Source organism: Molossus molossus, unplaced genomic scaffold (genome assembly GCF_014108415.1).
Source record: "Molossus molossus isolate mMolMol1 unplaced genomic scaffold, mMolMol1.p scaffold_m16_p_2, whole genome shotgun sequence".
Lineage (NCBI taxonomy): Eukaryota > Metazoa > Chordata > Mammalia > Chiroptera > Molossidae > Molossus > Molossus molossus.
Window position 1 is genome coordinate 114115863 of NW_023425355.1, and position 16131 is coordinate 114131993.

Genomic DNA, 16131 nt, shown 5'->3' on the forward strand with positions numbered 1-16131 from the left:
TATGTACCTGTAAATTACACCTCCCCAAAAGAGCCCCAAATAAATTTGTTTGTTAATTGTCACACTTTTGCTTGTCATTTCTATTCTTTAGAATAGTCTGCCTTTCTCATCTTCCTACCTTTACAAATCCTTCATGATACAGACTAAATACACCATCCAAGCCACCTCCAATAATTGCTGTGTGACAGCTCTATTTTACTATTTCATTAAACTATTTCTCAATATATGAATGTTATACTCTGTACATAAAGAAGGCTGCAATGTCCACTAACAGTTAAATTCCTAAACCAATTGGTGTAGGGAGCCAATCCTTCTGACACTGGAGTGGCTGGTATTGTAGGCATTAAAATTGTGTGGAGGGGTAGAAGAGGATAAGGGAGGGAGGAGTCACTGGTTCTTTAGATATAAGTTATATTACTGACAGTCTGAGAAAGAGTGCAAATATTTTCCTATAGAAACAGTTCTAAAGGAAGGATTCACTATTGTACGAATATAAAATATAGTGTTATTTTTCTAAATTTATGTTCAATAGTTTAACAGATTAACTTTATGAAAACATAATAATCTGTTTATAGGGAAATGTTTGAAATTTCAAACAAGTTACAATCACCTTTCAGAGGGATCCACCCTGAAGTTGATGGTTAACTATATAGTTAGTTGCTTTTTTGCTATATTAAATTATAAGTTCCTCAAGGAAAAAAAACCGATTCAATATACTTCTTTGTTTTCAAAGAAGCTACTAGTATAATGCCTTGCATATAGTAATCAAAACTATCTACTCACCACCCCAGGCAAACAGCTTTCCACTTCGGGATTGGGACCATCACTGTAATGATTACCATGGTTTCCAGGAGATCCAGTTGAGGAATCAGAAGAGCTATCAGGGCTTGAAGGCATATTGGAACTTATTTGTGTAAGTTTGGCTGTAATTAGCTGAAAATAATATACTACGTTAGTATCAAAGACAAATAAAATATACACAAAACAGAAGTTAGTGACAACAAAAACAAAAACCTACATGCTGTACTTTTGGAAATACAATTTATGCCCTGGCCGATTTCTCAGTGGTTAGAGCGTAGGCCTGCAGAGTGAATTGTCTTGGGTTCGATTCCAGTCAAGGGCACATACTGGGTTGCAGATTCAATCACAGGCCCAGCCAGGGTCAGTGCGGGAGGCAACCTATAGATGTGTCTCACACTGATGTTTCTCTCTCACCCCCTGCCTGCCCCTGCCACTCTATCTAAAAATCAATGGAAAAATATCCTCAGGTGAGAGAAAAAAAAAAGAGAGAGAGAAAGACAAATACAATTTATAAGTATTGTCTAACATAACTATTCAATTAGTTTTGTTTTTAGAAACCCTTTCCTCTACTCTATTGTAGTAACATTGATGCCTGTCTTTAATGTTACAATCCCCAACACCTAATTAACACAAAGCCTCGAACATAACAAATGCTCAATTAACATTTACTCAAATGAAAAATAGCCTCAGGTTGATTTTCTTGAAAAGTTTGGTATTTATAGATACTTACCGATTTATCTTTTAAGTTTAATTGTCCAATCAACTTTCTATCATCTGCAGGATCTATCAGTTCACCGCCCACAAAGAGCTCAATTTTTGTATGGGCTACATTGGCTTTAATACGATTGAGAATGCATCGTCGTACTGAACCGATTGTATCATTCGTGTGAGACCATACATCCAAGTCATCTACCTGTCTGCCCTGGTTTGGAAATCGAACTATAAAAGAGAGATGTTTACCACGGAAAGCTCTGGGGGAACAAAAAAAGAAAATATAATCACATTAAGCAGACTTTCAAATCTTCCTGCAAAGCAAATAAAGCTAAAAATCAATATTGAATATTTTCTTATTAAACAAGAGGAAGTTAAGTTATGGCTACTTATTTTTAGGGTCTTGAAAACAATTTATTGCCACCCCCCCCCCCTCCATTTTTGGTTAATCCTCACCTGAGAATATTTTTCCATTGATTTTTTTAGATAGAGTGGAAAGTGGAAGGGAGGAGAGGGGGAGACAGACACACATCGATTGGCTGTCTCCCGCACAACCGGACCTGGCCAGGGATTGAACCTGCAAGTGAGGTACGTGTTTTTGATTTGGGATTGAACCTGCAACCCTTTGGTCCTAGGGTTGACACTCTAACCACTGAGCCAAGCCGGCCAGGGCCTTATTGCTCCTTTTACCTACAAATGTTATAAGCAATCTTCAGAACACAACATATTCCATTGTTGTTACACTTGTACCTATGGTTGCAGAAAATGAGGTGTCTAGTTTGTAAGACATTAACACCAAGACATGAGTGACACTTTACTTTTTATGCTCTGAAGCACAACTCAACAAGATTGTTTAAATGTGGAAGATAGCTCTGGCCAGTTTGGCTCAGCGGTCAAGAGCGTTGGCCTGCAGTCTAAAGAGACCCGAGTTTGGGTCCCACTAAGGGTACGTACCTCAGCTGCAGTTTGTTCCCAGTCCTGGTTAGGTCACGTGGGAGGCAGCCACTCAATGTGTCCCCCCCCCCCCCCCATCTGAACAAAAAAATGGGAAAATGTCCTCGGGTGAGGATAAAAAAATAATAATAATAAATAAATATATAAATAAAGAAACAAACATGGAAGATAACTTTATCTTGAGAGTATCAACAAAAATATTAAGGTGTATGAAAAATTCTTAATATCAAAATTTACCCCTCAAAATAGTATGTGTGGTGGTATAAATATTATTGCAGATAAAATACCAAAATAAAAATATTTAAGGAGTAATTTTAAGTAATTTCATGATTGCTCTGACTGGTTTGGCACAGCAGTTAGAGCGCAGGCCCGCGGACCAGAAAGACCCAGGTTCAGTTCCCACTAAAAGCACATACCTTGGCTGCAGTTTGTCCCCAGCCCCAGGTGGGGTTGTGTGGGTTGCAACCAGTCGATGTTCTGTCTCACATCGATGTTTCTCTCTCTTCCTCCCTCCCTCCCACTCTATCTCAAGATAAATGCAAAAATGTCCTCGAGTGAGGATAAAAATAATTAATTTCATGATTAATAAAGAGAACTGTTTTACAAAGAGAAATCTTTTAAAATAAATACTGATGACAGTCATTCTATAAACATCTCTAAATTATAAATACTACCTGAATTACTAAATGGTGAGACCTTAAAAGAATTGCTAGCAGACCACTTGAAAATATTTCTTGCTGTTCTGGTGGTCAAAGCAGCTTAAGAGTTCTTTCCAATTCCTCTCCAATCCTACTATGCTATTATTTTTAACAGTGTAAAGGAATAGCATCAAAACATTTTAACTGCAAAATGTGATTATAACACTAGGCAGTAAGTCATTGGCAAATATAAATAAATAAGAGGAAATGTGACTTAATGAGTGAAAATGCTCTAAAAAAAACCCCAAAAACCTAGCCCGGCTGGTGTGGCTCAGTGGTTGAGCATCGACCCACGCACCAAGAGGTAACCGGTTGGATTCTCGCTCAGGGCACATGCCCAGGTTGTGGGCCCAATCCCCAGTGGGGGGCATGCAGGAGGCAACCGATCCATGTTCTCTCCCTCTCCCCCTTTAAAACCAATAAAGAAAAAAAAAATTAAAAACCTAAAACAAAATAAAAAACAGATCCTGAAAAACAAGTCAGTCTACTATTTAAAAGGATTCTAAAAGATGCAAATTATGTTTATCATGGGCAAGACACCAACATTTTCAAAAATGAAAAATTCCTTCACTCTTCTGCACATCATTTTTAAAAAATCAGATCGATAGGAAAATAGTAAGCAATTAAGAAACAGCACTAGTAGATCAGTTATTCACAAACCTTGACATAGGCAGAATTGTTCTTTCTTCATGATAATCGCTGTCACATTCATTTATATACTCCCTCAACACAGTTAATACTCGAACCATTCGAACAGCTTCCTGTCTTGCACAATTAATACTGTCTTTGTCACCATCCAAAACACACAACGTGTCATAGGAAGCTTTCAAACGATCAAAGCAAGACTGAATGAAGTCTTCATGGATCACCACCTACAAATAAGAAGCCAAATATGACAGTTGCTTTGAAATGTAAAAATAAAATGTATATATAAAACATTACTCCATTTAATAATGGCAATTTAAGGGTAGCCCTCAATTAACCATGATCATATTTATCAAAGAGTATACACTGATAATAAAATATAGTATGTACTATCAAAGGAAACTAGAGTTACAGAAGTGTAAACTAGATACTCAAAAAATAAACTTCAGGATTAGGTGTTAGAATCAAAAGAAATTCAGTCAAAAATTTTTGTCATAATTATACTCAAAATAATCACTTCAAGATAATTATTAGGACAAGATTCATCTGAAAGTAGTTTGTAGAAGTATGGACTAAATATGTTAGGTATATTTTTAATAAGAGTTAAAACAAAATAATTCCTAGTTAATTCTGAATTAAAGTTCTTTAAAGCAAAAGAGCTCTTCAATCGGAGTTTTCATTTGTGTAAGTTTTAATGCACGTCAATCCTTACCTGATTGACCTGTAGCCTTGGACCAAGGTTTGTATATATTTCTTTAAGGAGATCTATAGCTCTGCTGGCGATATCATCATTACTCTGAATCACAACCTAGGTTCAAAAAGATTCAAGCATAAATACAAAGAAATATCTTAGTTGGCCATTTCAATTCAAACCATACCCTCAGTTATTTTTAATATAGTATTCAACACTTTCAGGATATATCGACTTTGATAATCAAGAAAATCAAGTAAAAAAAAACCAAAAAAACGCTCTGGCCAGTTTGGTTCAGCAGTTGAAGCGTCGGCCCACAGACCAGAGTCCTGGGTTTGGCTCCTGTTAAGGGCACGTACCTTGTTTGCAGTTTGTTCCTGGTCCCGGTTGGGGTCGTGTGGGTGGCAACCAGTCAATATGACTCTCTCACATCGATGTTTCTCTCTCTCTCCCTCGTGTTCTATCTGAAGATATGTGCAAAAATGTCCTCGGGTGAGGATAAAAAAACAACAACAACAACAAAAACCCCTACAAATATTTATAAGTCCTGGAGATATAATATACAGCATGGTGACAATAGTTAATAATACTGTACTGCGTATTTGAAAGTTGCCAAGAGAGTAAATCTTAATGAGTTCTCATCACAAGAAAAAAACAATGTAACTGTGTGATGATGGATGTAAAATACATTTATTGTGGTGATAATTTCACAATATATACATATTGAATCATTATGCTGTATACCTGAAACTAATGTTATGTCAATTATATCAATAAAATACATATGTAACTACTACAAAGGTGGAAAGATAACCTTAAATAGACAATATTTTACTCCCTCAAATATTTATTTAAAAATATCACAAGTTAAACAGTGCCAGCAGATAACATATACATTCACAACTCCTTCTAAACACAGTGTTCTCTTTCATCCTCTTATCTAGCATTAAATGTATAATAACCTGAAGTTAACATTGAAGAAGAAACAGATCTACAACTGAACACAAAAAAGGGGAAGAACAGTAACTTCCATGGGGAGGCATAAAAGATTTGTTTGGTTAATGTACTTTCTATACACATCTGGAATTAGACAGAGTCTAAGTCAAGACAAAGAAGCATCAGTGGCAGGAGGGAAAAGGGAAGAGAAAGAGAGAAGAAAAAACTCAATGACAAATAAAATAATGACAAGATAAGGATGAATTATCTATTACTACCTCCTGGGACAAGTATCAGAGATGCATACATACATATACATATAACTTATATTCAAAATTGTAGTCTTTTCAAATAGGTAAGGAATTAACATCATACACAATATTAAGTTCCTACTTTTCACTTACCCTCCAAAGGTAGTCTAAACCTATTAACTCCAAATCATCCATCATATACGCTCTCCTTTTTGCTACTAGTTTTCCTTCTCGACAATTCACAGCTTTGAAGAATCGTTCAAAACACTTCATCCCATTTTCAGTTAGTAGGGAAGGATCAAGCTGAAGCACATTACTTTCAAAGAAGTCCTTATTAATATCAGGATCCAAGTCTGGTTCATCCCCCATCAACTTGGAATACCACTTAAAACAAGCTTCACGATCACAAAGGTAAACTGCATTCTCTGCTAAGCATTTCCATATTTGTTTTGCCTGAGGAGCACATAGCCACAGCTGGCCATCCTTCAATAAAAATCTTTTGGAAAAACATAAAAAATTAGCAATTAGATCTAGATAAATTTTTACCCTGAAATGCAATCTATCTGTATACATATGAAATCATCCATTTATCATCATAATATTTAACTACAGGTGTAAAGATGTCAGTTCTTATTTTCTCAACTTTTATCTGGTACTAAAAAATACTAGATATTAATTCATTCATTAAACAAGCTCATATTGGGCACTTAGATTTGCCAGGAATACTGCTAGGTGATTGGACCTAAACTGAATAAAATATTTGTACTCTGAACAGTTTAATATATTTAACAGTTATCTGAGTTCTAGGAATCATGTTTATATGCCATCAATGGAGAATGAGATATTCTCATTCTGTGACTTTCACAGATAACCAACTCAATGACTTTGAAGAGAATTAACATTGCTTAAATTATATTTTTTGATTATCTATACTCATCCCTCAGTACCTGACCACCTTAAACAGAATAAGCTACATGATTTAAACTTTGTATGTCAATATTCAATAGGATGCCTATCAATTATTCAGTGATGTTTTTTAGGGTATTTTTAGTTTTGCGACTGTTTGGTCGTTAAGACAATAGTGAAGGTGAATTCTGTTACAACTATGGTCTCTTGCTTCAGTTAAGCTTTTTGTTTCTTTTAGCATTCACCTACCAACAATATCTACAGTATCTTTGAATGACAAAGAACGAAAACACCTCATTTTACTCTGAATACTAAATCTAATTTTTATCTAACAGAACACTGACTCCAAGCCCAAGGTATAGAGTAAGGAAGAGGTACTTAATGTCAGTAGGTGCCCTCTCCATTTCAAAGTATTTTGAAAATTCAATTCTAGGGTCTTTGATATTTTCCCAAGACTGCCGAGTTTAGAGGACTTTTAGCACCTAGTCCTCCTTAACCCTGCTACCTCCAATTTACAGATACAAAACTGAGATCCAATGTGGTAAAATACAGTTGCTTTCAAAGTTTTTCTTTGTTTTAAAAGACAGCAGAAAATGTTCTCCAAGCAAAAATTCCATTTGGAAATTCAATGTATAAAATAAAAGCATAGCCACTCCAGTTGTTGGGAGGAGATAGAAATAAGAAATGGGGATAAAACATCTACTGCTGGTTCAGGAATCTTGGAATAAGCTCTTCAGAAGCTCTAAGTCTCAAAGGTAGGTTTGAAAAATCACTGGTCAAATAGAAAGAGCACAGACTTTGAAGTCACACCTAGTTGAATGTGCAACGACCTTACATACCGACTGTGTGATTTCAAACAAAATAGTTTAAGCCATGTGAAATCTTCGTTTTCTTTTTAATCAAATGGGGACAATATCTGCCTCTCACTGCTTTGCTATGAGGATTAAATGTAAAGTGTTTAAAACAGGCCAAATATTCACTAGGTCAAGATAGGTTCCTTTCCCTTCAGTGAGTTGTTATAGGTCATGTAGATAGGTATTAATAGAGCAGGGATTAGAATAGATCTTATGATCCCAAACTTTAATATAGCAAAAGGGCTCATAACCACTTTTCTGTTCTAGGAAATCTAAGAGATATAATACATCAATTAATAACAATTACTCTCTATGGCAGTGAGTCTCAATCTAGGGGGCAGGTCTTTCTACACAAATGATTGAAAAACACCTTTTATTTCAAACAAATACCAAATTTCTTAAGATCTGTTGGCTAGTCTTCCCTCAAGTTAAAATCATTATGTAACTGCTTATATAAATGTTTCCCAGTGTAAATAAGCACATAGTTCAATAAACACACTTAACATAGCCCAGAAGAAAATTCCCCAGTGTATTAAAAAAATAAAACCGATAATCTTCAAAATATTGTGTGTTCTCTTCAAAATATTGCAAAGGAAAGTGAAAACTCAGACAATAATTCTGAATTTTAAACAAATGAACTCATAGGGAAATGTCCTATGACTTTCAGGTAATGATTTCCATGTGGGAAAATAAAACATGGCAAGGGGGAAAGGTCACCTAAAAAAAGACCGAAGCAATACAGCATATTAATTTGGCATTCTTTATCTGTCAAATAGAACAACAGTAATTGTTTAAAACAAACCTAAGGAAGTTAAGCCGTTCTTGGACTTCTTGAACATGACTATATCTACTTCCCAGTCTTACAGTTTGTGGGTCATAGTCTTCATGATCTGCAAATTAGAGAAAAAATCATGCATTATATATTTGGACACCTACATCACTGGTGACTTTAAACCAAAGAAAAGTCACTTAAAAAGTCATTAATTTTTTATCATTAAAAGGCATCTTGAAGTTTACTAATTATTAGTTATTTCTACTCATCTCCTATTTTCCCCACAAAAATAAAATTTCCTTTTACATAACCAAAAGAAAATGACCTGTTAAATGTGCTATAAAAATAATTATTCATCACACCCCTATCAACCAATCTTCATACACAATGAAGCAATTTCTGATTATCGCCTGAGATTAATGAGCAGTCTCTGAAAGTGAGCTAACCACCAAGACCACATTTTTTCTTCAACTTCCATCCCATCATACTGAAAACTCTTAGTGGATTAAAAAAAAAAAAAAAAAAAGTTGTAAGAAACAAATTACATTACTAATTTCCACCTAGAAGTTACAGTAAAATAAGATGCTGCCCAATATAATAAAGTTAAAATATAGTTATCACCATCAACATGTTATGAAAGATTAATCTCAGAAATTCAAGAAAATTTACCCATCTATTATAACTACAGGTAGGTGTTGGTTCTTAGGCTTACTTTAAGTTGAAAATTCTTTTTAAAATATAATTTAAAAATAAAACAAAGCTAGAAAACAAAACCCTTTGGTTTTACTTTCATTACAGCATACGATGGGTGAATAGTCTGTATTTCAATGAAAGACCACCACCACCAACAAAAATCTTAGAAAGCACCTACTGTCCTAAAATTATAATATTAAATTTGTGTTTTTTTATTTCATTGGAAAAAGGTGTCTAATCTGGAAATGGTCAAGCTGATTTGTGGCTTGAAACAGAAAGTTGAAGCAAATGCTCTAACAGGTACTGTTAGCCACATGGGAATCACTGACTTTCCTGTGCCAGTAAATTGTGGCAAGTTATGGAGGAATAAGAAATTGCAATTTCCCTTTAGCATTAAATACTGATATTTCCATACCAGATCCTGGACCTTATGGTACGTGTGTGCTAGTGCTAAATAATTCTAATTGTGAGACCCCTTGGAAATAGTAAAGGTAATCAAAGCCCCCCAAAATAGTGAGGTCTCTTCTCTGAACAAAATCTTGACATGTTGTAATGATGTAACATTTACAATGTTTAATCTGCTTTTGATGCTTTGGTGAATAAAAACCTAATGACATTATGACTAACTGCATTCTACTTCCACATATTATTGTCATCTACTAAAAGTCCTACATACATATTGTCTACTTTCATGAAAATAAATTTCACCAGGGCTCAGGACTGACAGTACTACACTTCAAGGTCTTCTAAAGAAACTAAATAGAACATCAAAAGTCCATTCTACTGTGTAGAAATTTTGTTTTTCAGATCACCAGTCTTAAAGTATCTGAACAAATAATAGACTTCAGGGTCCTTTATAAAAAAAAGTCAATGTATTTATGCAAATAACATTGTTTACTTGGCAGGCTCTTTTCTAGGGAAATTGTAATAACTTCAAATGTAAGTTTCAAAAATAATGTAGGAATCAATTCCCTTACCATCGTTACCCATATTATCCAGTTACTTACATTTTGCCCCATTTGCCTCACTGATCGCCACATATGTATGTAATTTTTCTAAATCATTTGAGATTTAGAGACATGACCCTTACCCTTAAAGACTTCAATAACTATTTCCAAATAACAATATTCTCTTATATAACCACAGTAGTTATCAAGTTAAAACAATGATAGAATACTATGATCCAACTCAAGCTTTCTCAAGAGCACACTATTGACATTTTGGGCTGGATAAGTCTTTGTTGTGTGAAATGCCAAGTGCATTGTAGGATATATAGCAGAATCTCAGGCCTGTACCCACTATATTCTAGCAGCATCCTTTCCCAAACCCCTCTTCAGATAACCAAAAATATCTCCAATTTTAATTTCCTCCGTAATGTCCATTTATACTTTCTCCAAATCCAAGATTAAATACACACTGCATTTAGTTTACACATAAATAAACATGCCTTTTTATTCTTTGATCTGGAAAATTCACCATCCTTTGTGTTTCTTGACCTTTTAGAAAACTGTTCCAATTTTGTTGCATCATCACTTAATTTGAGCTTCTCTGATGCTTCATCATTAGACTCAGGATAGGCATTTTGGCAAATACCACAGAAGTGACCCCATGTCCTCAGTGAATCATTATCAGGAAGAACATCATGTCATTCTGTGGCAGTATTCATGTTAACTGATCATTTGGCCAAGGTGCTTTGATCAGGTTTCTCCACTGTAAAGTTATTATTTTTCTCTTCGTAATTAGCAATTTGTGGGGAGATACTAGGTATATGTCTTGTTTCTCATCAACCTTTTATCCACTAGTTTTAGCATCATCCCTTTATTCAGGTGACAGCACTTTATCAAGAACTAGGACCCAAATAATCAAGGAAAGTCAAGAAATAGATCCTTCTATGCTTAATATCAATGGAGAGGCCCTATACTTCTTTACCAAAAAGCTTCCCAGCTGTGAAAACAAAGATGGTTTTCCTTGTAAATACTCAGCTCCAATCAAATAATGTGATTAGTTAGCAGTCAAGTTAAGATGACCCATTTTTTGACTCATGTTGCCTAACTATTAGATATCCCACTGAAAACAGGAAAAAGTAGATGAGACTGAATTAACTCAAGCAAAACTGCTTCTTGTCATTATAAACTATTAGTCTAAGAGTCCATTTCAGAACTCAATGTGAGAGAAAAGTTCACTTTTTAAAAAGCATCTGTAACTGACACATAATTCAAATACCATAAAATCCACTCACTTAAAATGTATAACCCAATGGTTTTTAGTATAGTCAAAGCTACAAGAGTTGACTATCACAATCTGCCCTCACATTCTGTAAGATTTTTTCATCATGTCAAAAACAAACAAAAAAACAAACCGTGCATACAGTCATTCCCCATTTTCCCTCACCCGCAGCCCTTCGTCTATTTTAGACATTTCATATCAATGAAACCACACAATATGTAATCTTTTTGTGACCGGCATTTTTTCTACTTAGCCTAATGCTTTTCAGGGTTCTGTTACAATCTACATTGTAACATTCATTTATTGCTGAATAGTATTCCATCACCCATTTACCCGTATTATTTATTCATTTAACAAATGATGAACATTTAGGTTATTTCCACTTTTCTGGCTGTTATGAACATTCATGTTCAAGGTTTTATAGGGATTTGTTTTCATTTCACTTGGGTAGAAAACTAGGAGTGACTTGTATGGTCAATTCTATGTTTACCATTTTAAGGAACTGCCAAAATATTTATCAATCCCATAAGCAACATACCATAACATAAAAGCACCAACTTCTCCACATTCTTGCCAACGCTGTTGTTTTACTAATTTGACATCCTAGGCAGTTTCTCACTGTGGTTTTCATTTGCATTTCCCTAGTAACTAATGAACTTAAGCATCTTTTTATATGCCAATTGACCATTTGTTTATCTTCGGAGAAATATCTATATAGATCCCCCACCCGTTTCTTAATTGGATTATTTGTCTTTTAACTGTTGAATTTTAAGAGTTCTTATATATTTTGGATACAAGTCCCTTAACAGATATATAATTTGCAGATATTTTCTGCCATTCGTGGGTTATCAATTTATTTTGTATCATTTGCCTAACTCAAGGCCACAAAAAGACTTATTCCCGTCCTGGCCGGTTTGGTTCAGCACTTAGAGCGACAGCCTGCAGACCAGAGAGTACCGGGTTCGGTGCCTGCTAAGGACAGGTACCTTAATTGCGGTTTGGCACCGGTTGGGGTCGTGTGGGTAGCAGCCATTTGATGGGTCTCTCTCATATCAATGTTTTTTTCTCTCTCTTCCTCCCTCTGACCCTCCCACTCAATCTGAAGACAAATGCAAAAAATGTCCTGGGGTAAGAATAAAAACAAACAAACAAAAAAAATAAAAACTTATTCCTATTTTTTCCTAAGAGGTTTATACTTTTAGGTCTATGGCCATTTTGATTTAATTTCTGTGCATTGTGTGAGGTAGGAGAGATGGAACTTCATTTTTTTCCAGCAACATTTATGAAGGAGGCTATTCTTGTCAACGATTCATTTCTGAACTGTCAATTATATTCGACTGCTTTATACATCTATCCTTTTGTCAGTACCACATTGTCTTGATTACTATTATTATGTATTGAGTTTTGAAATCAGGAAGTATGAGCCAGCCAACTGTGGTTTTTATCATCAAGACTGTTTTTGGCTATTAGGATCACTCACATTTCCATGATTTTTATAGAGATTGTGTTGAATCTGTAACTCAACCTGCATAGCACTGCCACCTTAACAATATTAAGTCTTCCATTCCCAGAACATGGGGTATTATCTTTCTGCTTCTTTAGATCTTTAATGTCCTTGTTATGTAGTTTTCAGTGTATAAATTTTATAATCACAATTTTTCCTAAATACTTTTTAAAAAGCTATCATAAATGAAATTATTTTATTATGTATTGAGGAATGTTTTCAACCCACCTCAGGTCATGCTCTAATTATTTTCTGAGTGGGTACAGCCTAATGCATATGCATAGCATTCCTGACCCCCAAAGTGGACTGTGATCACAGAAGAGCTTATTTTGACTGTCTCTTTATCTAGATTTGTTAAAATTCTGGTTGCTGCTGCCAGGAGCAACAAGCACCCTCTCTTAATTGCTCTTCACCCAAATTCTCACTGGTTTTAATAATGCCTTTAGGAATGGCATACTCTGGTCCAAATACAGTCAGTCCCTTCAAGCCTACCTTTTGAGCTCTTCATCCTCACAATTATCTCTCCCTCTAAACAGAACTCCTATACCACTGAGCGAGTGGCAACACAGCAGGCAACTTCTCCCAGAGTGAAACCCTGCTTTACAGAGCAGCTGGTGTGTTGTGCGGGGCATGGCCCCTGATTTCTTGTTTGTCCCCCAAGGCAAACTTCCATGTATGAATAAACTGTGGTGGGTGCTTAATCTGGCCTCCAGTAGTCCCAGCCTGCCAGGCCTGGAATAAAGCTTCCACACTATGAGTAGGGACAAGGGAGTCTCAGTCTTCTCCGCCAATGACTACCTAGTATAGAACTTCTGGACCACAGGACGGGGGAGATAAGGAATTAAAATAGCTTGCCCTTCCTGTAGTGGAGCCATAGATCTAGACTGGCAGCTGTGGAAAGAGAAAGTGAGTTGTGGCTCAGATGCTACATATAGACTCTTGCTGCTCTTTCCAAGATTTAGTAGATTTTCTTGAATAAAGTTTCCCCATTTGCTGTATCCCCTTAGGACAATTCCCAGATACTTTAAATAATTATTTTCAAACTAAGTTTTTTCCAGTTAAATTGTTGTTTTGTTAAGAAATTCTATTGAGCATCTTACTCCCACCAATCCAGAAGTTAAATCCCTCATCTTTTTTTGCTGCTTCTTTTATTTTAATCATGTGAAACATTTATTAGTTGTGGCATTTTCTTTTCCTTCAGTATTGAGTGAAGGGTTCATATTTAATGGAGTTAGTTAGTCAAGGATCATCTTGTAATTTCCCTGTACCAGTCCTGAAAATAGCCACTACTCCAGAGAACTATAAACTGTTAATAAAATGAATTCTAGCCTAATCTTTTTTTTTTAACCACAAAGAACCCACAAAGACATAACAGTACTTCATGACTGATGTCTAGGTATGAGCTAGGGCTACTGAGAAAGTCTAGCCAAGGATCCATATCCTAACACAGAGAACAATTTGTAAATGAAACTCAAAAAAATAATTTTATAGGAGCAAAAAAATGTTCCCCAAACTGCCACTTTTGAAAAAGACTGAGAAGTAATTGTAAGTGGCAGTTCTAAGAAAACAAAATGCAAAAATGTGATCTACAATGATGGTAAGTCCTCCAACTATTCCATAAACCAGAAAAAAATGGTAAATAAAGCTCTCAATTAGTACAACAGTAATCCTACCAATGAGGTAAAAATTGAGTGAAAACTGAAAGGCGGTTTTATACTTTGTTGTATACACAGAAGAAAACCTTTAAAAGAATGACTTGGGCCCTGGCCGGATTGGCTCAGCGGTTCAAGTGTCGACCCCTGGGTTCGGTTCCCGCTAAGGGCACGTACTTCGATTGCAGTTTGTCCCCGGCCGCGGGTTGGGGTCGTGTGGGTGGCGACCACTCAATGTTTCTCTCTCTCTCTTCCTCCCTCCTGCTCTATCTGAAGATAAATGCAAAAATGTCCTGGGGGGCCGGGGGTATGGTTGTCAACAAATTCAGGGAAATGTATCAATAGCAACAAAAACTCACGAGCTTATGTGCCAGGCATCATTCTAACATAAGCAACCTGCCCAAGGTCATTTAGTTAATGTTTCAATAATCTAGACAATATGACTAGGCTCATTCACATCTCTTACTTTGTAAAGATACAGACAATTGAAGACTGAAACCTTCTTGTGACCATGAAATTGAGATGAAGCAATTACTAATGTAAATTTGATAAAATGGAGAAAACTTTACTGCGTCTGAACTGCACATATAACATTTCCTGATGGCCCTAACCTCTGACAATAAAATTAAACAAAACACCGTAAGTAAAAAAAAGCAAATACAAATTAGCATTCACAGCACATATGATTTATATGGCTCCATTTGGAGGAAGGATTGAATTGGCATCTATGAGCAAGAAGCAATCTACCAGCAAACAGCAATCATAACAGAGAATCAGAATTAAATTGAGACCCATATGCTTGAGTGCTTGGGTTTACTACATAAAAGCATCTTGTGCCTCCCTCAGACTTTGATTGCATTTTATATAGGACATAACACACATGGTCACATGCCTATGTTGACCTGACTGTTCTATCATGCTGCTTAAAAGGAACTTAGGACTGAAATGATAAAAGATCATTGTCTGGTGCCTATCAGCTCCCTGATGCTTACATTGCTTATCTAGCTCCATAATCTATCTACTGCCTAGGAGGACTCAGCTGGCCCAGAGATAGTAAATAAAAGAACAAAGAATAAACAAAATCAGTAGGGGGTACCTGAAGAGCTGCTTAATTTTTCAATTATGTTTATCCGAATTGTATATAGGAATGTATATAAGTGTTAAAGATCTCATGCTTCATAAGCACCTTGGGATTTTATACAGTGTCAAGAATCTACCTATATACACTACCCTTTAAATAATGAGCATTAGAAATACCCTCATTCTTAATATATACTATAGGCTTCTGCAGGGTCCACTATAAAATGTTAAGATTGGTAGGTTCAGTTACCATTACGTTCAGTTCTATCTCTAACACTGGTAATATAGTTTCCTTTCTATGGTTATGGGAACGAATTTGAGCCTACAAGACAGTTTTTGTGTGTCCCCACCCCCCTGGAGGGGAGGGGCTATGAATCTGGCATAAGACAGAGGAATATGCACTAAGAACACATCTGTACTCTAGCACACACAGACCCAAACATAAAGAGCATTGAAACAGAGCTCCACATAGGGCAGGCACTTAAACACTGGCTATTTACAAAACAGGAAACTTTACAGTAACATGTTTAAACAAATTCATATTTCAAAAACCAATATAAACATGTGGATTCTTGCAGCCTTACATCTCTCTACTTGTGAATTTTTCATTCATAAATGAAACATAGACAGGATTATAAAAGAACTAAAATATATACAAGAATAGACTTAGACAAAAAAGTTTCCTTTAGCCCTGGCCGGTTTGGCTCAGCGGTTAGAGCGTCGGCCTGCCGTCCGGAGAGACCCGGGTTCGGTTCCC

The 16131-nt window shown here is 35.8% G+C and overlaps 1 protein-coding gene across 12 annotated transcripts in view; it reads right to left on the reverse strand.

The window, feature by feature from the left end:
• USP9X (ubiquitin specific peptidase 9 X-linked) overlaps window positions 1-16131 on the reverse strand; it is a 115337-nt gene that overhangs the window by 44684 nt on the left and 54522 nt on the right. For all 12 annotated transcript variants that reach the window (XR_004960558.1, XM_036270787.1, XM_036270788.1 and 9 more), the window contains 6 exons: window positions 8250-8337; window positions 5841-6183; window positions 4522-4617; window positions 3825-4036; window positions 1532-1772; window positions 784-933 (listed from right to left, as the gene is read on the reverse strand). Coding sequence is in view for 11 of the 12 variants with exons in the window: in XM_036270787.1 (XP_036126680.1) it covers window positions 784-933; window positions 1532-1772; window positions 3825-4036; window positions 4522-4617; window positions 5841-6183; window positions 8250-8337 (1130 nt within the window). In the remaining variant the exon portion in view is untranslated. The remainder of the gene's footprint in view (window positions 1-783; window positions 934-1531; window positions 1773-3824; window positions 4037-4521; window positions 4618-5840; window positions 6184-8249; window positions 8338-16131) is intronic.